The sequence below is a fragment of the Chelonoidis abingdonii genome, chromosome 13 (genome assembly GCF_003597395.2).
Source record: "Chelonoidis abingdonii isolate Lonesome George chromosome 13, CheloAbing_2.0, whole genome shotgun sequence".
In the NCBI taxonomy this organism is placed as follows: domain Eukaryota; kingdom Metazoa; phylum Chordata; order Testudines; family Testudinidae; genus Chelonoidis; species Chelonoidis abingdonii.
The window spans coordinates 13,787,966-13,814,164 of NC_133781.1; the positions used below are offsets into that span (position 1 = coordinate 13,787,966).

The window sequence follows — 26,199 nt, forward strand, 5'->3', positions numbered from 1 at the left end:
GTGTGGGTTACGCGGCGCCTGCCAGCGCCAGCCGCAGGAGGTGCCGCTGCGCGCGGACTTCGGGTCGGCACCGGCGCGAAGGCTCGGGCATCTTCGTCAGGCGAGGGTGCTCTGCTTGGCCTCGCTCTCTCGCTGTCGGTATTTTAGTACCTCGCGAGCAGCACTTGCGAGGGAAATATAGGATACGCTTCACGAATTTGCGTGATTCACCTTGCTGAGGGGCCAGGTAATTCTTCTGTATCGTTCAATTTTATTATAGATGCTGCCGAAGACGCACAGGGTGGAGTTCGGGCCCTAAGCTATAATACCCCCCCCGAGAGAATAGAGGCTTCCAAGTCAGGGCGAGAGAGGGAGGCAGGGAACGCCAGGGAGACGCAGGTGGAGCGTGTCCTAGATTTCCCCATACGTCCTTCGTCCTCCAACGGGGTGTGGCTCGCCCCCGCCGGTGGGCAGCACAAAACCCGCCACGGGAATGGAGGACGGAGGTCTGGTATGCGAAGGACAGCAAGGCATGCTGGGGAGTCAGCTCCCCCCCCCCACTCCCCCCATCCGCCGTAGTCACCTGATGTGCGGCACCTGTGGGCTGCAGAGGCGACGGGCAAGCACGGATGAGGCCGGGAGGAAAAGCGGACAAGTGTGTGTGTGAGGGGTTCCTGGGCAGTCTGCGTCCTGCTAGATTCGCCGGGGCAGCGGCCGCGGAGTGAGACGCTGCGCGAGGAGGAATGGGTAGGGAGGAGAACGGCCGAAGGTGAGGCCTAAAGAGAAGGACGAGCTTTCCTTTCCCGTTCTTCATCAGCGCGTTGCTCGGTGTGGGGCATACTTAGAGCTGGTTACTATTTATTGCAACCGCAGTACATAGTAGTACAGATTGGGTAGGCGCCTGGGGAGGCGGATGACAGATCAAGTATGTGAGTTTCAGGACGACTAGGAGTGTGCGCCTGCGAGTCGTGGATGTACAATTATTTACCATATGTTCAGTTCAGTATGTCTGCGTTGGGAAACTGCACAGTAGGCGGCACAGGATTATTCGTCAAGTTCTTGGATGTATTGAAGACAGTTTTTTATTTTCAGAAGTGTGGAAGAAAGCTACTAGGGGCGAGGCGTGTTTCTAGGATTTGTTTTTTGACAATCGGGAGGAACTGATTGAGGGAATGCTGGAACAGTGGAAGGCAGCTTTGGGTGAAAGTGATCATCAAAACAATAGTGTTTATGATTTCTAAGGAATAGTGGTCGGAGGAAGAACAGCAAAATAAAGACAGTGGCTTTTCAGAAGGCAGCTTCAGCATCAGGGAGTTGGTGGGTACAGATCCCATGGAAGAATTTCTAGGGGAGGAACTATTAGACAGTTGCAGTTTTTCAGAGAGACATTGTTAAGGGACAAGAGCAAACCTAATCCCGACTTGCATTAGGAAAGATAGGGAAGCTATGGCCAAGAGACATCTGGGCTTACCCGAGAGGTTCTTCACGGATTCCAAAAATTAAAAAAGGGTCTTACAAAAGGGTGGAACTAGATAAACAAAAGTATGAATATTCAACAAATAACACAGTTTATTGGTAGGACAGGGCAAGGCCAAACAAAATGCACGTCATATCAACTGTCTCCAAAGGACATCCTCCATTCTTGCTTCCTCTTCCTCTTTCTCTCCCCGTCTCTGCTTGTCGGCGGTCCATAAAGGGGTTTGCTTGCTCGGTGTGGGAATCCAGGCGTTTCCCGCCTCTAGGTAGCAGGGGAGGCGAGGGTGGCGACAGGGTCCCTGCGGAAGGACATCCTCTTCTGCTCCTTCTTCCTCTTTCTCCCCCATCTCTGCTTGTCGGTGCCTAAGTAGTCCCATATAAGGTTCCCTGTGAACCAGGTTTGGGTAGGAAGGAATGGGTTACGGAGGAGAACGGTATCTGCACAAATGCACAGTGCTCGCACACCTTTCTGGTGTTCGCCCCACCACTCCTGGCCCTACCAGAACTGCTCAGCACCGTACAGAAAACCCACCGCTCCGTAGTTCCCCAACACATATAGATCTCCCTATGAACCTCTTCCCATTTTTTTGCAGCAGGGGTGGTGCAGCTCTCTAGCAGCTTTGTATGACTGTTGGTCTGCCTTCCCTATGGCTCTGGTCAGGGCTGTGTACCTGTGGCTTACCCCTCCCCCGAGCCCAAAATGTTTCCTGAGATTTTATTCTTGTGTTCTGGTCACTGTACTTGGGACTGTGAGCTAAAAAAAAATGGTTTCTTCTGCTTCAAAGACGCAGAACTTTGTATGTTTTTTGTAAATAAACATCATAGAAAATACCAGATTTACTCTATTTCTACCTGGCACTGGAACATTGTCAAGGCCCTGAAATTTGGCTACTTGCTTTAGTGAAAAGGGGCAACATAGCTACTTGTAAATGTGATCAAATCACCTCATAATAATTATTTAGTGGTTCATTCCTGCATAGGGTACTGGGACCACCACAGACTTCTTTTAGGTACTTTCATGGTCCTGTAAGAGGAGAGTGCTAAGGAGCCAACCTTTGAGCCTAATGAGCACTGCATTGTGCTTTCCCTACCCTCTACTTGTGGGAGAAAAATATTGTCTCACTGTTTGTTACTGCAAAAAGTAGATTTGAAAAGGTGTCATTTGTCATGTTTCCCTTATAACTGGAGAAAGATGGAAATTTCCGAGCTTATTAGCAGCCTGGGCAAACTGTAAGGCAGATAAACTCACCTGATAGACATGGTCATCCCATTGTGGCATTTCAGAGGGAAACATTAGAAGCTCCAACTTTACTGGGTAGAGGAATATTTGTACCCCAATCATTGCACAGGACATTTTGAGGGAGCATATTTGAGTGGAGAGAGTGGGTGGGAGCATGCTGCTGTTCTAGAAAAGTTCTTGAGGATTTACGCACAGCAATTTCAGCTATTGCTAGCAATCACCAGCAAGAGGAAGGAAGGACAGCTCCTTAATGAAATATCTGATATTGTAAAGCAGCTGTTTGGGTCGTGAAGCAGAGTGGCGCAGCGGAAGCTTGCTGGGCCCATAACCCAGAGGTCGATGGATCGAAACCATCCTCTGCTAGTTACCTTTTTTCCTCTTTTAAAAACGTGTTAATTTTTTGCAGTGACATCTTTCAATATTTATGTTAAAGCTAAAGTTATTTCACCTGAATGCTCCGTTGGGCAATAGTCTATCTCTTAATTTGCTCAAAAACTATTTTGGGGGGCATAGACCTATTAGTTATTATTCATAATTAATAATAATCTGTGATATTATTTATTGATTTAAGTTACAATAAAGTCATTGCTGCATAGTACTCATATAGTGAAAATATATTTGTAGCTACAACGTTTACGGTGCTTCATGGGCCATAACTTCAGACATAATAAGAATGATTAATATTGTTAATGCACAGATAGCCTATTATTAATTATGATTAGCACTAATGGTAGTTCATTGCACACAGAGGCTTGACGGATGATCTATTGTGTTAAGCATTGAAAAAACAAACTAAAAACCAACAAACAAACCAGATAGCCAGACTAATGTTTCAGTGTTATTGTTCCAGCTTTTATTTTTCTCTTTTCCATAGTAAACTGTGGCACAGGTTATTATTCACAACTATTCACTCTGATTCTACACGTTTACTGCCCATAATTTTTTATTAATACTCATTATTTGATTTACATTCTTTCATTTTAGGGCCTGATCCTGCAAGAGGCTGAAATTAATGAGACTAGAGGGGACCTGTGAGGATTGGCGCCGGCAAGATCTGATCTTGCCATTGGATCTGCTCTGAAACATGGATCCCAAAGCGCTGCATCTTCCCGCATTCCTCCCCCTCCCACATCTTGTTGAAGATTGGGTGCCTTAATTAGGAATAATTTCCAAAGAGATTGTGGGGTAAGTAATTCATTATTCAGTTTGTGATTTTTCCAAAGTGTTCTTTTCCTTACTGAAGTTAAGTTACTAAAGAAAATCTACAATATCAACGGAATTAATAAAATGGGAGGGGGGGATGAGGGAAATCTTTAGCAGCCACTTACAATACACGACATGGAACGCGTAATGGATTGTAAAATGCTACAGGTAACGTACACCAAAAATGCTACTTGGCAAGCAAAACTGCAACATTAAATATGTCGAGCTAAACTGCACAGAAGGAAAAAAACAAGCATAAACAATGTGGACTAAAATGCAACACGTAGGCAAAAATGGAAAATCCATAATTTAAAGCAAATCGTGCAAAATTGCATTATGTCTAAGAAATTCCATCGAAAAGTAGGCAATCTGCTGAATGCTGGGGAAAAAAGGCGTTAATGTCGGCTCTCGGAAAACAGTACAGAAATGCCACGTATTTCTAGGCTCTTTTTAAAAATAATTTGTTTATTATTGAAGTATATCTTTTGGATTACTTCAGGACGTAGTAAATATATAGAATTAGTGCATGGGGACAGTTATACATAAAAGAAAAATCATGCAACTCCCCATGAAAAGAATATGATCTGATTTTACCTTAATAAGATCAATCCTGAAATTGTAGTCAGGTGGTTCCATGGTGTAATGGTTAGCACTCTGGACTCTGAATCCAGCGATCCGAGTTCAAATCTCGGTGGAACCTGGATTTTTTTCTGGTGCTAAATATGCCAAGTAAGTATGCTTTTATATTAAGTATATAAATATTATTTAAATGGAACCTAAAAGTATTCATATTTTCTATTATATTCTCTTTACTGCCAAATAAATATAAGAACTGTGGATTTAATTGGAAAAATATATTTAAAACGGCAAAAAAGGCACATTATACACTGAATATTGTACATGTATTGGATGTCACTGGAAAATGAACGGAAAGGAAATTTTATTTAAAGGAGAAAACAAACAGCAGGGTGTTTATAGCTATTTCTATATCTATCTGTTTTCTTGTGATTCTTGTTATTACCGTCAAATATAAGCTACATCTAGTAATTGCTTTTACTATAAGGTCATTATAACTTTGCTAGAAGAATCCTGTAGTGTGTGTGAGTTATGGGGCAAGAATCATTTGCTCCTTCTATAGTGAAATGCAAGTAATCCTAACTATAGCAAAAGTAAGTTGTTTATTATCTAACTTTAACTGTGTTGGGCCTATCTGTGAATTTATCTTTTGTTATTCATATTTTAGCTTTGAAATATTACCTAGAACTATAGTATTCTCTAATATAGGCACCCAGTGACACAGCCTCACAAATCTTATTTCCAGTGGAACTGACACTGTTTAAGGAAGGATCAAAAGCGGGTTGGCTTGCGTCGTGCCAGCTTCTTGTATGCGAGTTCAGTTCGAAATGCTGCGTCAGCAATGCGGTGCGCACATTCTTTTGCATGTAGCAAACAGGAGACATCTTTGCCTTTTTTTAACAATCAAAGCTGCAGTCTGAGGCAAGTTCCTTGCCACTTTAATATCTGAGAGGGACAGATCAGTGCAATCAACATATTGTACAGGTGAGGAGTGAGATTTAGCGAAGAATAAAGTCTATACTTAATAAAAAATTTTCAGGCGAAGAACATCTGTTTTGATGAATGAATGTAAAACATGATCTAGATTTGCACAATGAGCCAATAATTGTTAGGCAGTAGAACAGAGGTTGGTGCCACCATCTGGTTCTATGGTGTAATGGTTAGCACTCTGGACTTTGAATCCAGCGATCCGAGTTCAAATCTCGGTAGAACCTTATTTGTTCGCGGTATTTTTGCCAGCCTTCTTTTTAAAAAAATCATTACAGATTTTGGCACAGCAGGTAAGTGCTTATTTACGAAGTTGAAAGACATTGCATAACAAAATAAAAGGGGCTGAATAAATACATACATCTGTTGGTAGTGACTTTTTTGCAAGACAGTCTCTTTTAAACGAGATTGTTCATATATGCATTGCACTGTCATGTTATTTTTTATGTTTGATACCAAATAGGGTAATATTTGTGCTTTAAAAACTTTAAACAAACACTGCAAGGTATTTTTTAAAATACATTTTTATGGTTCCTATATAAATTATTTTGCTGTTTCATTTCTCCTAATACATTCAACCCTTAAATTTTAAGTAGGGTTTGTTTAAATCCCAATTATATAAAATCCTTTTATTCAAAATATTAATTTGAGTTTTTTAAGAGCAGTTTAGTCAAATTTTATACTATATTCTAAAATATGTCCTTTAAAAGAAACTCTGTCACTATTACTGTTGCTTGGACACTGGTGGGGTGGGGTTAGGCCTCTCTACACAGATTTGTACCAGTTAAGTATCAGAGGGGTAGCCGTGTTAGTCTGGATCTGTAAAAGCAGCAAAGAATCCTCTGGCACCTTATAGACTCATGCATCTGATGAAGTGGGTATTCAGTCATGCAAGCTCATGCTCCAAAATGTCTGTTAGTCTATAATGTGCCACAGGATTCTTTGCTGCTTGTACCAGTTAATTACACTGTGAGCACACTTAGTTCAGTTTAACTGTAATTTATTGCAGTTTAAAACTGCTGTTAACTGACTTAAACTGAACCAAGGTAAGAGTATCCAGACTACCTTTCGCTTTGGTTTAAAAACCACCTATTAAAAAGCTGCAACTCTGCATGGAGACTACTCCCTAGAGCAGGGGTAGGCAACCTATGGCACGGCTGCCGAAGGTGGCATACGAGCTCATTTTCTGTGGCACTCACACTGCTCGGGTCTTGGCCACTCGTCTGGGGGGCTTTGCATTTTAATTTAGTTTTAAATGAAGCTTCTTAAACATTTTTAAAACCTTATTTACTTTACATACAATAGTTTAGTTATATATTATAGACTTATAAAAAGAGACCTTCTAAAAATGTTAACATGTATTAGCAGCACGTGAAACTGTAAATTAGAGTGAATAAATGAAGACTCAGCACACCACTTCTGAAAGGCTGCCGACCCCTGCCCTAGAGTCATTGGCTCCACCTAATCCAAGATCCCCTCACCTGCTCTCTATTTTAGTACTAACACTCAGCAGCCAGTTTATGCTGGGGTGACCCGAGAGCTCCATAGTGCATAGATGCAGAACCCTCCCTTCTGCAGGCAGTTCCCTTCCTCTCCCTTACATTGCCCAGGTAACCCCACCAACTGTCTTAAAAGGTGCAAAGGGTATTTAACTGCCCAAAGAGTCAGATAGGTACCTAGTGGGATTTTCAAAAACACCTGATTTCAATGGACCTTAGGCACTGAGGTGGTTTTGAAAATCCCAGTAAAGCCCCTATCTGAATCTTTAGGTGACTAAATACCTTTAAAAAATCTGGCCCGTTGTCACATCTCCCACATGGGGATAAATTTCACACTGTAGGTTCCGAGAACAATTTTGTGAAGAAACCGCCCTTGGAGGTGCTGTTTAGACTCAGGAAAACAAAGTAGGAAATTACATTTGTCTCATGTTTGGGAAGTTCCTTCCCAATCTTGATGGGTACAAACTTATTTTGAAAATTAAATCTTGGCTTCTGGAGCACAGTTCTGCTCCCAGGAGATGGATTCTACAGCGAATTCCTTAGTTGCAGATTCAGAGTACAAGTCTTTGCATTCAAGTGCTTTAAATTAACTGACTACAGTGTAGGTATATGATGCTACAGAATAATCAGTTACTGACAACAAATTAACCTCTATGTTTGTTCCCCATAATGGCTTTCAAAGTTAGGAACCCCACAGGAGCCATCTGGCTGGCTTACATCGTGACTCAGTATATAGTAAGTGAGGGTAACTGAGCATTTCCTACAATTAGCTGAAAGGTTTTTGCTTGAATACTTTGACTGGGAAGAGCTGGTAGTGTTATAACCCAGATGTCTTATTAACAGTGGATGCAAAGTATTGTTATTGCTGTGTGTCCAAAGGCAACTCTAAATGAGGAACATTTATTTTCCTTTTGGCAGTTTAATGCCTGTGCAATAAGCTTAAAGAAAAGTGGTGCTGGTATCTCATTCGCCAGACACATCGGGACTAAGAACCTTGGACAATCAGCACACACAACGCTGGGGAGGGGCTGGCAGGATAGTGAGATATGGGCTCACTCAGGCTCTGGTCTCTGAAAGGGACATGGAAGGACAGTCTCCTCCCCTCACCTTAGGTAAATGACCATCTCAAAACATTTTAAAAACAAACATTTGTAGGAAGTAAATTGTGTGGGGCTGCTAAGGTTTTAGAGAGATGTGTGTCTCTGTCGAGGCAATGCGCACCTTGGAATAAGATGAGGCCCATGTATGAAACTAAACAAAATTACCACAAAATTAGAGTCAAAGATATTTATTAGAGCAATTCAAGTTCATGCTCCTTTTGAAATACAAAGCACCAGAGTTTAGATAACTGAACATCATCCAAATATCATCCAGTTGAAGCTGTTGAGCTGTGTACAGACATGTATTCATTACCTATCACAGTGCCAGATCATATTCGCTTGAAGTATTATGAACAAACAAAAATACATTGGTGCAGTGGCTGCTAAGAGGCAAACTCTCTTATTTCTGAGGTCTTGGCAAGATGCCTTTATAACACTTACCTCTCCCATTAGAGACCTCAGAAGAATACTATAATACAATACAATTCCTCTCACTACCAGTACATTACACGTCTAGGATATTTTATGGCATTGAACACAACCTCCAAATACAGTTTAGCATTTTCATTTTGCCAAAAAATTTTAAACACAGATTTAATTTTCCTTAAAAAAAAATCCACAGCAAAACCCCACACATTCTTTTGTACTCAGCAATGAATTGTCCCAGCACAACATTCAACTGAGAAGTAAAGCACTATGGCTGTGACTACACTAGGAACGTTACACATTGGTGATTCAGGGTGCTATCAACAAATGTAAATAAACTGCTGCTGCAAAACAGTTTAATTGCAAGTGTAGACAGTACTACATCATGTTCAGCACTGTTTCAGAAACTAGCTAGCTGCACCCATTGTCAACATGGCCTAACTTTCCTAATGTAGACTTAAAGGCTAGAATCTGATCTTAGATACCTGATGAGCATTCCCAACATACCTAAAATCATAAGGGTTTCCAGTTTTAGGCTGAAACCCTAATGAAGCAAAAAATTTAGAGATTCCCTGAAAAACACTGAAAAATTATAATTTTTGCAATGTTGAACTTTGCGGAGGAGGTTCTTGGATGTTTCACAAACTGGCAGGTAATGGAAATTTCTTTTTAAATGATAAAATCAGATTTTTTATTCTAAAAATAGTCTCAATTTTTCTAAAAATTAAACACTGAAAAGAAATCAGAAAACTCTCACAATCCCTAATTATAGAAAACTTAATGATACTATATGTAGCCATTATAGCTATTTGTTGGATGAGCATTCAAAATACACTCTTTCTTAAAGAGAGGTTGTGGCATGTAACAGTTCTAAGAAATTGTTACATGGATACTTTTTAAGTGCAGAGCATTTCAAATTGAGAAGCTGAAAGAAAGTGAATTCTTAATCTGATGATCTTCTTAATTTCCCTTTATATAATGGGAAAGATCAACTAGTATTTTACAGCCAGCCTTGTCTCATCTGATACTGTTTCTGTGGAAACACAAGTATGGAGAAAATCTATTGACTGAAACAGGCACGTGAGCTCAAACAAAATGGCAGAAAGGGTTTTTGTTCAGTGATGGGCAGCTGCCAATGAGATTAAGCTGTTCTTTAAGCTCTAGATTTACTTAAAAGGATCCCACAGGAAGATAGCTCTTTCACAGCATAGTGAAGAACTAAATTTTAAATCAAAAATTTAAACTGAGAACCAGTTTTTCACATTATCAAGTATATGCACATTTTTCCTTTACAAAAATAAACTGTACACAGAACTGAAGCTATATATATAAATTAACATATTGACCAGTTTTAAACCATATATACATACAGAAATATATGTATATACTAACTTAGAACAATAAAACTTAATTACAATGTAATTCCATTTAAGGGTTCTGGGGAAATCAGAATAGATCAAGAAATTAAAACTGAAGGGGTCATGTTGCTTTCAAGTACTGAAGATGTTCACAAGCTTCATGTAATCCATAGATCATTCTTTAACAAACAATTTTTTTTAATTTTTGGATGTATAGGTTTTCCAGGATCTCCCTACTGCTCCAAACTCTTTTCCTAGCACAGAGGTAGATTTCTCTAGATGTTCAGTTATTGCGTCAAATGTAACATTTTATTAAAAAACCAAACAAACCTGAAGGCTTACTCTGCATGCAGGTTGCTATACAAGTCAGATCCACATGTCTTTTGCACTGAAATAAAGGAGGCTTGAATTTGTTGATGTGATTGCAGGTTTCATCCATCTTAAACCAATTGTCCCTTCCAGCAAGTCCACATATTTCAGCACCCTTTTTTGCCCCTTGTTTTGAGCCTACTCCTATTTAAGTCAAAAACTCGCATTTGCCTCCAACAGGAATATGATTGACTCTGCTGTTAATTTATTTTTATTAAAAAAGAAGACTGGAAGCATTGAATGCCTCACTTTCCACATTCCAAAGGTAGATCCTGATTTCAAATATATTCCATCAAGATCTTGTATTATTAGCTTTGTGCATACACAAGTACAATAACTGATTAAGAAATCTACAAGATTTGCATTCATGCATTTCCCGTGATCATGACAAACCTGATTCATATTTTCTCAATAAAATGTGAAAGCTGAAATCATTCTAGTTTTGAGAGAGCCACTAATCAAAACAAGCATCAGGCTGCTATGAAATCTGGTGGAAGCCTTGTAATGGCTTGAATTTCACATCATATCCTTAAACATCCCTCCCCGAACTGTGAGGCTTTAGATAAGGTTACATTCATCAAGCACCATTTTTTTAAGCTTGTTAAATTAAACAGCCATGTAATGTACGTAAAAATGCCCCCAAACTAGCACTATCAGTTTACATTATATTCTTAACAGCTCAAGAATGTTCCAGAATTAAGATTTTAGTTAGAGGCACTCAACAAATGTATCTGGTCTCTGGATTCAATCTGACACTGTGCATGCTCAGGACTAGCCAGAAATGGAACAACAGAGGTATTGTAAATCAGGACTGAGGTCTAACATAGAACCGATGTAGGGTGAAGATTGCAGGGCACATGACAACATCATGCCTGTCTTCAGATCGGGTCACCATCTCTCGCTTTCATAAACAAGTCAGATAAAAGAAAATAAAAATTACAGAAAAGATTCATTCACGATGCAAGTTTCTGAAGAGAGAGATTAACATGGTTTAACTATTTGTACAAACCAACCTGTTAACAGAAACCCTTAATGAAAGGACTGTATTACAATCATTTAGTATTATTAAAGACATTCCATTTATATCAGAATATTCTCCTTTGTGGTTAGTGTGTCTGTAGAAAGCTTGCTGCCAATGTTTTGGTAGGTGAATAAACCTTTTTATTGTGTAGGGATGGAAGGAGTCAATTAAACCTTTCAATTATATTTTTCAATCGGTCACTTTGTGTAAAATCCTCATTTTTTGGTTAACAAGGCAAAGAGAGTTCTAAATTATGGTACACTTAACACAACAATTCTAACCAGGGTAGCTGTTCTTGCCTGGTGAAAGAATCACATACATAAGGATTACAATAGCTCCTGGTTGAGGTCACCAGTTCTGTAAAATTGGTGACAACCCTCAACCTGCATTAAGTTCACTCCGAGTTGAGGGCATTGTACACCTAGAAGAAGGTGCTCATCATACCTTGCAAGATCAGACCTTAACTAAACAAGGAAGTCTCAAATACGCAGGAGGTCAAGCACAATATGAGTCTAACAGACCCTGTAGGGAACCAAGGCATTCAAAATAAAAAAAAAAAAAAAAAAAAAAAAAAAAAAAAAAAAAATGAGCAATGGTTCTTTGTATTAAGTAAGTAATATTCCACAATTTAGAAAGTGTACTGGTCGTACGCTTGGCTAGTGCATAGCATCCCTCAATTGCATAGAACGTTTCCAGTGCTGAGTTCATAACTAACCTATGCAAGTTTTTTCATCTTTCGTAAGCCTGATTTGTCACCACTTGATATCCATGCTGCTTGCTGTTTGATTTACTGCACAGTATCCGGTGTGCAGAGTTTCCTGGACCTTCTTGGAGTCCATCCCTTCCAGCCAGTCCTGGTACAGCTTTTGCACATGCATGCTGGTTTCTGGAAGCCGGACAGGAATTGCAGCATACAGTTCCTCCATCTGGCTGAGCAATACTTTGTCAGGTTTTCCATCTTCAGTCTGGGCTTGGCCTTTTCCATTTAAACACCCTAAAAATAGAACACCACAGCCACCACAGTGGGATTAGTTTGTTTGGGAGAAGAACTATATTGTAGTTTAAACTCTGGATTTACAGTGTTGTCCTGTTGCTAATTAAAAAGGATAACTGCTGTTTGCAGTCAGCAGCCCCACTGATGCTGCTAAAAGTCACTGTTCACCTTTAAAAATGATTCTGTTGTCAGCAAGTGTCCAAATATTGGTGGGAGTTCCACAGCAACAATCTCTTTTCCTCCTCCCCTCCTTTCTTCGCCAGCTAGGTCCCACATTCTTCTCTTGCCCTCAACTCTGTATTTCAGAGGCCTTCCATTGAAACTCAGTATGGTCACAAAAGGGGACACGGCACTCTGGGCTAGCTGCTTACAGGTCACCCAGCAGAAAACAAATACTGTCTCTCTCATTTTGGACAACCTAATAAATGGAATGGACTCTCAGAAAGCCTAAACAGGTGTGTTTTATTTTGGACCATTCAGATTTGATGGTGGAGTGGCAAACATCTTACTATCATTAAAATAAGGATCAGCTCATTCTGGAACTTTCCCATGATACTCAAAAAAACAGAAAAAAAAGTCACCATGGATCCAGTATCATTCTTACCTCCAGGGCAGGCAAGAACCTCCACAAAATGATACAAGAACTTTCCCTTTTTCAGCTTCAGGACCACGTTCTGGATGTTCCTGAAGCCATATGCAGCTGCAAAGCGCAACACTGTCTCACCATCCTTTTCCAAGCTGACCTCCTGGAAGTCCTTGTTTCTGTAAAGAGAGACAGAGAAAATTCTAAACCCTCAGATCCCTTGGGGATTACTAACAGGATGATACAAGCATTTCAGTACATGCCCACAGAGCTCACATGATAGAAGGCAAAAGGGATAACCTGAGGATGAATGGGCAGGGCTTCTAGTTCCTAAGTGTTGTGGGTTAAATGAAAATTTGGGTGGTGATTGAAGAGCAAATATCTATTCCATCTTCAAAGGAGAAGCATTATTAATAAAAGAAGAGTTAGTAACAGTGATTTTCCAGTGGTGAATTTACAGGTAGCTTATGTAAGGACAATGCAAACAAGTTACTGCACTAAGGTTCATGTTATCCCATCCTATTAATACAGTAGAAAATCCAACTTACTTTAGTGTTTTGTAGGTGATTTCCTTGACATCCATATCAAACAGCTCCTTGGCAGCATGTTTAAAGATGTGCTCCAGGTACCCATCAGATCTCCTCCCATCATGCCGTACTACATCCTCCTCCTTTATTTCACCAAACCTTAGAAAATGGACAAAAAGGAGGAAGAAAGAAGCTCAGAGTTTGATCATTTCACTCAAAGAAAATGAGATTTGTTTTTCTTTCCGATAACATTTTTTTGTCAGAGAAAAAACAACATTTGTTCCTAGAAATGAACTTGTCCAATTTGTGTTTTGAGACAATGGTAAAATGAAATTGCAAAAGAGGAAAAATAAAATTGTAGCTTCAAAAACTTCAGGCAACTCAAGTTTAACAAAATATATTCATACATAATAGAATGAAATGGCTTGGAAACAGCCATCAGGGCCAGGTGGTTAAGAGGCATTTTAAAAACCACACTCAAAATCACATGGAAACTGAGTTGTATCAGCATTCAGGCAATTTGAAAACACTTGTTTTAACTGTGAAAACCCCCAGCCAAAACAAAATGAATGTGAAAGAATAAATATCAGATCATATTTATTGTAATGTAGGAGGCACTTTTAACCTTGAAGGATCTAAAAATACCTTACAGATCATAGGCCTGATCCTGCAAACTTTTGCTCTTGAGAGCAGTTCTGCTGGCTTCCATGGGAGTATGTGTGCCCCTAAGGATTTCTAACCCTATGTCTGTAAACTGATATAGAAACAATATAGAGGGATCATTCCATGCAACATGGTAGCTTTGGACAGCAGGAAGTGAAAAATACTATATCCAATTGACATTGGATTCACCTTATCCAAGCTGAAATTTGTAGAATAAATAAGTAAATAAATACAGGAATTGACTCATGTCTGGTCAAAGAATAGTACTGTATTGCATGATCTCTAGTGACCAAAATGGCAGTTTTATGCTGCGACACAAGGTGAGCAAGTGACTGGAATGCAGCCCTACAGAATCACTGGCACATATTTTATCTTTCCGGTAGAAAAGGAGTAGTTAGGGATACATGGCACTATTGTTAGAAAGACGTTTTTGACAGCAATCCCAGCCTGTTGGCTGCTCCAGGGATAATAAGTTCTTCACTCTGCTTTCACTTCTGCTGGCAAACTATCCATAGCTTTGGTCTACTTTGCACTTCTCCCTGGAGCATCCCAGTGTGACCTGTGTGCTATATAGATAGTGCACTCTGCTGGCAGCAGCAGCCTGAGCCCTTACATTCAACCAGAAATCAAAAGCAGGAATTCTTAATACAAAATAATATTATATCAAACATCTAACTTAAAAGAACCACATAAAAGTTGGGCTTTTATTCCTAAGGAACTAGCTAAATTTAACAAGTGAGAACCAGGCATACAGCATGTCCACCTGGTCTTTGAGCCAGATCATAATGCTGGGTTTATTTAATTGATGGTAATTTTTGTTGTTACCAGCTGTGGTTTTGTTTGGTGTCAGTGTGTCTTGTATTTGCCTAACTTCCATTTATGTTAATGTTCTCCAGTTAAGATAGTAATTATGAGAATTACAACAGAAGTCATTTAGGATTAAAAAGTAACTTGGACAATCACAATGATTATACCACAGCTTCAAGTGTATTGGTGCTTATTTTTAAAGAGGAGTTTAATTTTGTTTAATCTTAATATTAAAAGTAAGATGCTTTTGTTCTCACTTCATTCCTATTTCTCTGAAAATCTGCTTTTAATGTGTGAAAAATCACCATAGGGAAGGGTGAAGATTTGTGATGTCAAGTCTTGTAGCCTGATTCAATTCTGGTATCACGTTATCCCTCCTAAGCTGTTGCTCTCACCCCCTAATATAATTTAGCCCAAATACAGCTTAAAAGACATTCCAACTGTATGTTTAAAATCTGAGATTGAGCTTGCTCTTTAATCATTTAATAAAGCAAAAAGCCAGCAACCTGGCCTTCTCTGTAAGCTTTTAAATATGGGTACCTTTAACTTACAGCCAGTGCAGCCCCATTAGCAGAAGTAATCACAGAGGCTGTAGCGTAAACAGGATTTAGGCATTCTTATCACTGTGTAACCTAGACTTCCCTAGTGTAGACAATGCCTAGGTGGGATACAATTTGAGGATGAAGGGAGAAACTCAAAGGGATTTTGGATAGTCTTGAAGGAGCTTTCTTCCACTCTTTGCCACTTTATTATGCAGCTGTGGAAGGAGACTGAACTAACATGCATCACACACAGATTGGAACCGGATAACCTTTGAGCCTCTACTTTTGTAACTAACTAAGTGGCCTAGGAATTCTGAGAGTGTACATGATGGTTTCCATACTAGTTAGGCAGTGAGTAAACAAATACTCTAATGTTTTGCATGGCTTTTCTCTGCTGTCGTTTAACCAATAGATATGTATCTATTTGATCTAATGTGCATAGAACCTAGTTGTTCTATTCAGGAAAAAAACATTTACCAATCCCAAAGAGGGTAGTGTTCACTTTGTCACTAATTCTGCATGAAGACAATAGGAAAAATGGAAATTCACTGTGAAGATGCTGGTCTGAATGAGAGGGGATGACAGAACACAGAATAAATCGCACAAAAATTACCCCAGCCCAGTCTAGTGGGAAGGTGGGTACTAGATGGAGAACACACCGAGGGAATGAGTAGTTAACCCTTACACACGTTCCATTATAGCAAAGCTTTAAAAAAAGATATAGATGTGGACACCAAAATACCCCATGATAACACTAACACAAAAGTCATCACTTCAGTGGATTCCAGAATCTCACCACTTTATACAGATCTAATACTACTGCATAAAGATACAAATAAAAGCTACTTGGTTTGTTTTTTTTTTAAATCATATCCATTGCAGACACTGAAGCCTATTGAACATACGATCTTGGCACAGGACAGGTTTCATTCTTTTAAATTAGGCTTTTAAAAAAATTAGAGAGGAATCCATTTAGGAAGGGGCTGCTGTTTTAGGTGATTGGTTTTGGATTAGTATAAAAATATATCCATTAAAAAGGGCTATCTGTTGCATTTTACCACTTCATGCACCACTGGGAGATACAAGAGGCCTCTGAAAGAAAAATGCTTGTTTCTTTAGATACTGTGCATGTGCGCAGGTTTCAGTGTAGTCCGGTTTTGGTGCATGCAAACTTTTTTTTTTTTTTTTTTTTTTTAATAGCTTATTGGTTTGAAAAAGCACTACACATGTGGTGACTTCTATGTATGGCAGAATATTATTAGATCACTAGCACAATGACAACATAGCCAACAGCGAAACTTACAAACTGTCTACAGCCACTTCAGCCACTTCTTTCATAGATACATTTTTCTGCTCCATTATTTGGACAATTTCACCTGTTGGGCAATGCAGGACATTTTATCTTAAACACAAATCAAAGTACACACACAGTCTCTCTCTTCAAGAAGGCAGAGAGCTAAGAGACAGGCAGAGCAAAAACTAACGTGGGGCATGAAGTTGGGTTGCCAACCCTCCAGGCTTGGCCTGGAATCTGGATTATGTCAGGTGATGAAATCTCCAGGAACAGATCCAAAATTGGCAACCCTCATATGAAGCCATGAATGAGTCTTGCAGGTCACCCCATATGAATTCCAAGAATACCTTTACGCCGTACCGCATCACCACACATTTCTGGATGTGCCACATATTTACCAAACTATGTTGGCAGTGTTTAAGAATGAATTAACAACTTTCAAACTATCACTGACCCAGTATTGGATGATACCCCCTCCTGAGCCTTGGGGCAAACTGGCATTTGGAAGACATTTCCACATTGCCAAAAAAGGAGGAAATGTTTTTGTGGCAGGTTGATCTTAAAAGACAACCCTTTCCTTCTATTCTCTCACCCACCTCCCCTCCCCTGCCCCTCTGTGCTAAAAAAAAGGCAGCTGTTTGAAGCTGCTGAGGCAAGAAGGTGGGAAGGAGTAGTCCTCCCAGGAGAGATGTGTTAATGAATTAACAGGCAGAATGTAGATAAGGAGGACAAAGCCACAAACTAAATGCTGGCCAGGACAGCTTTTGCCTGTCAGAAAGGTTTGACTGCAGTGCAAGTTCAGATAATTGCTCTGGTTGAGACAAGAAGAGCGGAACACAGACACAACCAGTTTTTGTTCAATTATCTACCCTACACCCAATCTCTATGCAATACATATACAGTCAGTAACTCAAGAAAGCATCCTTTTTTAGAATCAGATGAAACTAAACCTTATTTTGACTTTGACAACTACAAAATGCTAAATGAATAAAAAGCTGACCTAGCATAAAGTCAGTTCAAACAACTGGTGAATCATGCTGCCGTTTTACATAGGAGTACATTTAAAGGAGGTTTTACCTGATGTTAGAACACAATCAACGTCTTGAGAGTTATACAAGGGGGTGTAAAAATCTTCCCGTAGTGCTTCTAATTTTTTGTCATAGCAAGGAGCCACGATTATATGGAAAATTTTATCTGGAGATAGGTTCTAAGGAATAAAAAGGGCACTTCTGAATTTTGTGAAAAGGCCAAGAACGCATGGAGACAAACATGGATGAAAGTATTATTGCAGAAAATTACACAGGTTATATTTACAGTCACATTAGGTCTGAAACTAACTGCAAGTCACAGCAACTGGGGCAGCTTTTTTTGTTTTGTAGAAATTGATTATATTACAGTAGTTGTCAGAGCTATCCCAAACTAATACATTAGGCTATACAGCTTACTTTGTCCAAGTCACCCAGTTAACTAAAATTTGACTATGAAGAACAGAGAAAGCAGGAAACCTCTTCTCACAGAAGCTACTTCTGTGCTGTGCATACTGTGCATTTCGAGAAGTGTGGCATGTCTAGATTTGGAGATGCAGCTGTCATTTATCACAGGGACACCCACACTTCGCCCATCTGACGGAAATGTTGGTAATTTGCTAGGAGGTTGACAGCTACTAACAGCAACAGCAGCATACATATTTATATAGGACTTTATAACAACTCACTGATGCAACCAACACCCCTATGTCATAGGTTACTCCTGGGGGGATTCTGCACCCATGTGGGGGCGTAGAATTCATATGGCCCACATTTTTCTGTGCCTGGGGCGGCAAGCCACAGGGGGTGCTCTCCCAGTCGCTGCGAGGGCGGCATGCCTGTGGAGGGTCCGCTGCTCCGACGGACCTCCTGCAGGCGTGCCACCGAATCCACGGGACCAGGGACCTCCCGCAGGCAAGTCGCCAAAGGCAGCCTGCTTGCCATGCTTGGGGCAGCAAAATACCTAGAGCCGCCCCTGAAAGGGAGCTAGGCATGTGTGCCTGCGTGATCACTGTCGGAGCGGGGAGGAGTGGGGGCAGGGCGTGCATGCATGCCAACAAGCGAGGAAGCAAGTCCCTGTCCCTCTCCTGCGACTGCAGCTCCCTGGCGTGTAAGGGTAGGGCTTTTTATATGCCCGAGGCAGGTTCCAGGCATAAATGAAGCAGCCTGCCTGTGTAGTAAAGTTGTTAAAGTTGCTGTTGATGGTTAATTGATCTCATTCTCTAAGGCACAAATGTAGCAGCCTGCCTATTGTTAATTAGCTGTTCCCATTCTCAATCAATTTCTCCATGAACATTAAAATCTGTGAAAGTTTTAAGGCCCCTACATTGCCAGAGTGATGTAAAGGAGTCTTATTATAAATGATAGTAAGGGCATGTCTACACTTGCCATTTAAAGCAGAAAAAGTCCATTTGTTGCACAAAAACCATGGGAGCATCTACACTTGCCAATGACTTTTTGCAGTGAAACTCAGAACTGTCACCGCAAACAGAAAACCACCTCCACGAGAGGTGTACAGCTCTGACTGGTGCTTTTGTGGTGATGTGCATGTGAAGACACGTTCTTCTTGTTTACACAGCTTTTAGCCTCCTAGGGATATCCCACAGTGCCTAGGTGACCACTCTGGCCAGCAGCTCAGCTGCTCTGATACCAGGTAAACAGACATGCACCCCTCCCCCTGTAAAGCCCTGGGAACTTTGAAACTCCCCTTCCTGTTTTCTTGGCAAGTGCTCACTTATCATCTAGCCAGGTGACAATGCCCGCTCCATAGAGCAAACAATCCCCTGCTTGGAGTAATGCTGAGCTACTGGAGCTGATCAGTGTTTGGGGGGAGGAGACTGTGCAGGGACCCAGGGTGCCCCATGATCACCCCGCCCCCTTCCCACATGACCCATCTTCAACATGGAGAGAGCTGCGCTGTGGGACAGCTCCCCTAGAGCGCTGCTCTCATCAGCAATGGAAGTGCTGTAATGTAAACACTCTCTGACGCCTGAGGAATTAAGTGAGTACACAAACCAGTACTTTACTTTCACTGGTTCCCTATCACTGCAAAAACTCTGCAAGTATAGACATATCCTAAGGGAATCCTCAGCTAGGAAGATCTGTGTGTTTTTGCACCTTTCTCCTGTGCCAGAGTGGCACAATGGGGTTAGATTACACCTCAGGATTTATTTTACCCATAAAAAAAAATAAAAGAGAGAGACTTTGAGAGCAAATAAAACATTTACCAAGCAGTCAATAAAATGTCAGGACAGTCAGAACCAAGCACTTTCCATAGTACCCAAACAAGTCCAGGACAATGATTAGCAAATCTGTATGACTTTCATGTGTGAAAGTCTGAGCAATTTAAAATGAAATTCTACTTTTTTTTTTTTTTTTGCTGTTTGGTGTTCTGTAATGTAATTTAAATGAAAATCCAGGATTACTGGAATGCAGGGTATCAGTTACCAGGTGTTTGTAACTTAACTTTCATGTGTTTAGGAAATGATGAATAGTTACTGTGACATTTTTCTGTATTGTAGTTTAAATAAATTACCAAAACAATTGAAACTGATGTAATTATATTGCCTTATTTTGACAAATGAAATATACAGAATTTTGCATTTTTTGGCACACAACCCCCCCTCCCCCCCCCCCAAGAGTAATAGATAGTTAAGTATTATTATCCCCATGTGACAGATGGGGATAGGGTGACCAGATAACAAGTCTGAAAAATCGGGGGACTTTTTTTTTGTTGGGGGGGGGGGAAGGGAGAAGAGGGAGGGGTATAGTTGCCTATGTAAAACAAAGCCCCTAATATTGGGATGGCCCCAATTATATTGGGACACCTGGTCACCCTACATGGGAAAACTGAGGCAGACAGAGACCATAACTTGCTCAAGACCATGCCTATAGTGGCAAAGTCAACTTGCGAACTCAGAACCAATGGATGTTTCAGTTCTCAGCATGCAAATACTTCAGGTTGATCTGAGATGACAGAGTATTGCATGCTGGGAAATGTAGTTTCTGCATGACATTAGCTGCTTTAAAGATTGTATTGTAGAACTCTGTGGGCAGCATTTGGCGTGCCAGCTTTACTTTGGTCACTCGGGATTTCAATCTAGATGTTTTTTCTATATATTTCCATGAGGTATTGAGAGTACAAGGACAGCAACTATGTTCAGCCAGTGTGGGATGAAATTGGGAGGTTGTTTTGCACACCTGCATAGCAGCAAAGCACAATCTAGCCTGAGATGTACAGTTTAGGAAGAATGAGGGAGTGGGAGGAGGTGTAAGACATCTATAATTAAATATTAGAAACCAACATGCAAGAGAACAATTCTCTAGAACGGTCATGAAAAGCAGAATTTCTTACCTGTTGCCTGGCAAAGTAACCCTTCACCAGGGACCCCATGATCTGCTGCGGAGACTTCGCAGTGCAAATGTGTGGAGTCACTGGGTTGGTAAGCACCCTTTCAGCATACCGGATCCAACCTAGAATTACAGTGAATGAAGAAAGATAGCAAACTTGAGAGCATATGGAAATGGCTCCTTGAGGAAAGGGATAAAAAAAATTCAGCATGATGGGATGGTGGGGTTGATGGGTAACTTCTTGTTAAAAAAGTGGGGAGGGAAGATGGACTTGTCCCCCACTGCATGCAGGAAATTTCTGCAATAACTCTTATTAATGCCAAAGGAAGCTACGTTCTCTCCAGAGACTTCCTGTGTTGGTGGACTCCAACCTCTTCTTTTGTTATGGATTGTTGGATGGGTGACTGGTCTCTTCTGCTCTCCCCTGGCACAGCTGCCACCAGTTATCTTTTAGGTACTTATGTGGTTCCTTATTACTGACAATCTGAGTGCCCCATAGGGCAGTTCTATTATCCAATTTTACAGATGGCCAAGAGAGACTTAAGTGACTCATCCAAGATCTACAGCAAAGCGGGAAGCTGAACTTCAGTGTCCCGAGTGCCAGACTAGCACCCTCACCACTCAACCATCCTTCCTTATCTCTCTGTTCAGTCCATTCTCTCAGTTTCATTTTATTCTCTTCTAGGCACTCTCTCTTTTCCTGCTCTCCTCTGTTTACCCCCTTCATCTCCTCCTTTGGTGGCTCTTCCTCCTCATGGCCTCACTCAGACAGCTTGCGTAGGATGGGATATCCACTGGTGCTCCCTGGCTGAGCCAAATACAGCAGAAGCAGAGCAGAGAAGAGAAGCTTCAGCCAGCAGCTCTCTGCCTGACCCTTGTACAGGTGAGCTAACTCCTGCATCTGGCTGTATTAAGGGCGCACAGAAGATGAAAAGACATCCAGTGACTTTCAAGGAGTAACCTGCTGTTTTACATGTAGCTCCATGAGTATTTTCGCACTGAGGGAACCCAGACTGGGATCATATAGTCTTCCCCCTCCTCCTTTTACTCTTTTCCTTTGCCCCATACACTTATTGGACAAGTCTGGTGTCTCCCTACACACTGAGGAGAGAACACACCTCACCTCAGTATTTCATAAGACAATCACAATTTGCACTTGCTTTCAAATTTCTACACTGACTATGCAGTTTGTTCATGTCAGCGGCCCCCATCAATAAATCTTTTACTGTTCTGAAGGATACTAACAGGAGTCTATAAATGGATTTGGTGAATCTACTGGGTAATTAATTCTATAACCTAGAATCCACTGTGAAATGAATTATGTTTTACATTCACTTGAATGCCCAGACTTAACAGGAGCACCTCAGCTGGGGATTCAGATAATAAAGAAGTAACCCAACATTTTTTGGCAGCCATCACTTGGATCACCATTTACTAATACTGCTCCATGCTACTCAAGAGTGTAGAGTAATTCTGTAACCTTCTGTTTTCTAAGTTTCAGTATCCAGTACACTGTACAGTGTGCCTGCTCCAGAACAGCAGAGTGGCATGAAGCATCATCTAAAAACTCACTGCATTACTGGGAGCAAGCCTGATCAAATCAGATTTCAGCTATGGTTATACATGAAAATCAATTGTCTGTATCCTCTTAAAAAACCCCACAAGCATCCCAAGTCTCTGTGTATTATTAAAAATATTAATAGGTACATTCTATCCAATGTACTTTACTGACCCCATTGCTATAGCATCTGACCACCTCACAATCCTTAATGTATTTATCCTCACAACATCCCTGTGGGATGGGGCAACTCTATTATCTCCATTGTACAGCTGAGAAGTTGAGACACAGAGAGAGTCAAGTGACTTGACTGGGTCACTCAGGAAGCCTGGAACAGAGCAAGGAATTGAACCTGGTTCTCCCAAGTCTCAGGCTAGTGTCTAACCACTGGACCTACAATGTTTCTATTACTTTGGTAGATTTATATTTTGCCACTCTGAAAACTAAACAGTACAGAAATGTTAGGGCAACAATATCTTAGCCTACAGGCAACAGCCACTTCACAACAGATAGGTTCTCCATCCCCAAACAGATTAGTGCTGGTAAGAGAGAGAACGGCTACAGAGCACATGCTACCAGGAAACATTATACTGGATTTGTAGGCCTGTGGTAATCTTGAGATTTGGGGACCATACAGAAGCAGCACTGTAAGTGAAGACATTACACAGTACTTATACATGCGGGTCAGCTGAAAACAGGCACTTGGACAAATAAAAGCAGACAGTATTGTAATCAGGATGGTACGCAGATGATTTTCTCCCGGTGTATGTCAGTAGAAGGGAGCAGGATATATTTCCATAGTTTTCAGGCATGACACCTTTGCAGTATGAGGAGAATTATACAAGGCACGTGCACATTAGGGGAGCACTAGCCATCCTTCTGCATGGTGTTCCCAACTCTGGTTAAAAAAAAAAAAGAGATAATGAGACTGACCAGTTTCACATGAGACCCTAACAGGCATTTGTCTGTATCACAGAACACCCCCCAACTTCCCTCCCCACAGCATACACTTATTCATCTGTGCTCAAGAGAAGCAAGGGCTGGATGAGTTAAGGGATCTGCATGTCAGGACTGAGGTGCCCTGTCAGAACTATGAACAAGAAGTTTGTGTTGTGTTTACCTTCTTTATGCCTGGGTCAACCAGTGCTATAGGTCTCACCTTGGCACAATCAAGGTGAGATGAAAAGGAAAAACCAATAAATGTTCTACATTTTTTATTTTTAGTGCCTAGAATAAAAGTTGGACTGATAGCACTGGAATCTGAAGTACTTTAACAATTATATGACACCCACACACCCAATACTGTGTATATGACTGTAGAACAGATTATGCCTCTAAAAAGAGGAAGTATTTATTATCTTAAATTAGAAGTTTTCCACTATGTCACTCTAGGTCAATGTTCTCAGAAGGCCCTGCCCTTAAACATCTGGCATGATTTTCATTAGTCATCACAGTGCTGTGCCTAGGAAGCTTGTTTTCAGAAACCAAATGTTTTCAATATTATAAATCCAACAACCCAGTAGAGTTTCATTAAAATCCAAACAGCTGCAGCCAGCTAAGTAGGCCAGATTTATTTCATGTGCTGTTCTACCATGTATCTATAGCTAGGAAACAAACAAGTTTCTATTAGTTCCAGCTTCACAGTGGTATTAGTCACTGTTTAGTTACGGAAGTAGCCTTGGTGAATGAGCAATATAAGGTTTTTATCTGCACTTCACACATGCACAGTTGTTTTTTGCCTACTCATCAACAGGTCTGCAGAAACGTGAAGAACTGACTGCTTCTTACTGGAGTGAAGCACTAATCATACAGACTCCTCCTATGTTTGCATTAATTCTAGGCCACCTTCTGGTTTATATTAACTTCAAAGTACCAGTTCTGATTTTTTTTGGCCTATGAATCCACAAATCAGTATGTAAATGCTCCCAGGCTCAGTTCATATATTATTCTCTGTTTTTCATACAGCAAATACCACTATCTAAAAACGTGTGGTTTGAACACCTACATATTGCTATAAACTACAGAGAAATACTGAGCCAGATGTATCCTCAGCATAACTCCATACATTTCAGTGGAAGAACAGTGAGAATGAATTTGTCCCACTGGGCCAAAGACATTTCAACAGCCCTGAACAGTCATCTAGTAGCAATGTACTTTCCTGCTATTTGTGAGACTTAGGACCCGTCTACACTTGAAACACTACAGCACAGACCATAAACTATGCTGATGGGAGGGACTGTCCCATCAGCAATCCCTAGGTCGACAAAAAAATCGTCCTAGTGTTCTCTACGTGCAGACTTAGTTCAGTCTAACTATGTCATTCTGGTGTGTGGATTTTTCATATCCCTGAGTAATGTAGCTGGGTCAATCTAATTTTCTAGTGTAGACCAGCCCTTAGAGTCAACTGCCTGTCCCAGTCGCTTGCTTTAGGTGTCAGCAGAGGATGGAAATGTTTTAACAGAAGATCAGTTCCAAGCGGGAGTGCTTCATGTCACTCAATGTTGACCAATCTGGCCAATTAAGGAACATAATCAACAAGAGCTAAAGGATAGTTTAGTCTTTATCAGGCAAATGGCTGATTTGTTGTGATGCCAAGTCTTGAGTAGGGGATATAAAAGCAGAAGTAAAATGAGAAATCCTGATAGTTTCAACAGGAAAACAGAGAAACCTCATATGATAAAAAGATTAAAATACATCCACAAAAGATGACCCTTTATCATGGTCTCTTCAGTCTTATAATCAGAGGAGAGCATTAGTTTGAATCACAGATCACCATGTCATTGTTTACTTAAGGGCAATGGTTCAATATGTGGAGAACTACACTCTGAAAGAAACAGAAGTGAAATTGTTCTGCATCAATCTGGAGTGATCTTCTATATACAAAACACTTTTAAACCAATATTGAGATAAAGGAATGCACCCTTTAACCAAACAGAACTTCTGGGACCAATTTATATCATAGGTTTATAGAATGAAAATAAAAAACACCGACATTTGAAATAAAGTTGAACATATTTACTATACATCTAGAGAGCAACTGAGCATGAGGTATCCCCTCTATATGTTGTGAATGACAATAAAACCTGCACTCACAGGAGTTGTCTACCACAATATTTTGCTCTCATTTTGCAGCAGTGGTGCTGAAAACATCTGACCCGTCTCCACTAACACTTACACAATAGCTAGCACCAGTGCAGTTGTGCCATTGCTAAAAGCAAGTGCCAAACTTTATAGTGTAGATAAGCACATCAATGCCCTCCATTAATTGACTGACTCATAATAGCCCTCTGAGGTGAGTAAGTATTATTATCTCTGATTTGTAGATGAGGGAAAAGAAATTTCCTCTGGATCAATTCTAACACAAAACCACACTTCTGGGAAATGATTCTCAAACACACCATACTCCCTGAGAACCAAATCCAGTTCCCAATGAAGTCAATTTGGGAATCTTGCCACTGATTTCAGGGGGAGTTGGACTGGCCTCTACATGTTAATTAAATCATGAGTAACAAGATAAATTGAGTGCTTTTTTGTTTAAACCTTACAAGCTATAGGGAAAGACAACATATGGCACATCTGCTTCTGAACCCAGGAGACAAAACAAACTAGAACCCTTTTCTC

The 26,199-nt window shown here is 40.6% G+C and overlaps 1 protein-coding gene and 2 non-coding genes across 3 annotated transcripts in view; 2 read left to right on the top strand and 1 right to left on the bottom strand.

Annotated features, from left to right (window-relative positions):
* The first annotated feature begins 4,526 nt into the window (after positions 1-4,526).
* Positions 4,527-4,598, top strand: TRNAQ-CUG (transfer RNA glutamine (anticodon CUG)). Its single transcript has one exon. It is a non-coding gene; the product is annotated as a tRNA-Gln (tRNA).
* A 1,018-nt stretch (positions 4,599-5,616) lies between these two features.
* TRNAQ-UUG (transfer RNA glutamine (anticodon UUG)) lies at positions 5,617-5,688 on the top strand. Its single transcript has one exon. It is a non-coding gene; the product is annotated as a tRNA-Gln (tRNA).
* Positions 5,689-8,232: 2,544 nt separating this feature from the next.
* NARF (nuclear prelamin A recognition factor) overlaps positions 8,233-26,199 on the bottom strand; it is a 30,259-nt gene continuing 12,292 nt past the window's right edge. Inside the window, exons 7-12 of the mRNA XM_032792758.2 lie at positions 21,025-21,143; positions 17,722-17,851; positions 16,654-16,726; positions 13,360-13,497; positions 12,833-12,990; positions 8,233-12,228 (exon numbers count right to left, since the gene is read on the bottom strand). Of these exons, the coding sequence (XP_032648649.1) occupies positions 11,987-12,228; positions 12,833-12,990; positions 13,360-13,497; positions 16,654-16,726; positions 17,722-17,851; positions 21,025-21,143 (860 nt within the window). The 3' untranslated portion in view covers positions 8,233-11,986. The remainder of the gene's footprint in view (positions 12,229-12,832; positions 12,991-13,359; positions 13,498-16,653; positions 16,727-17,721; positions 17,852-21,024; positions 21,144-26,199) is intronic.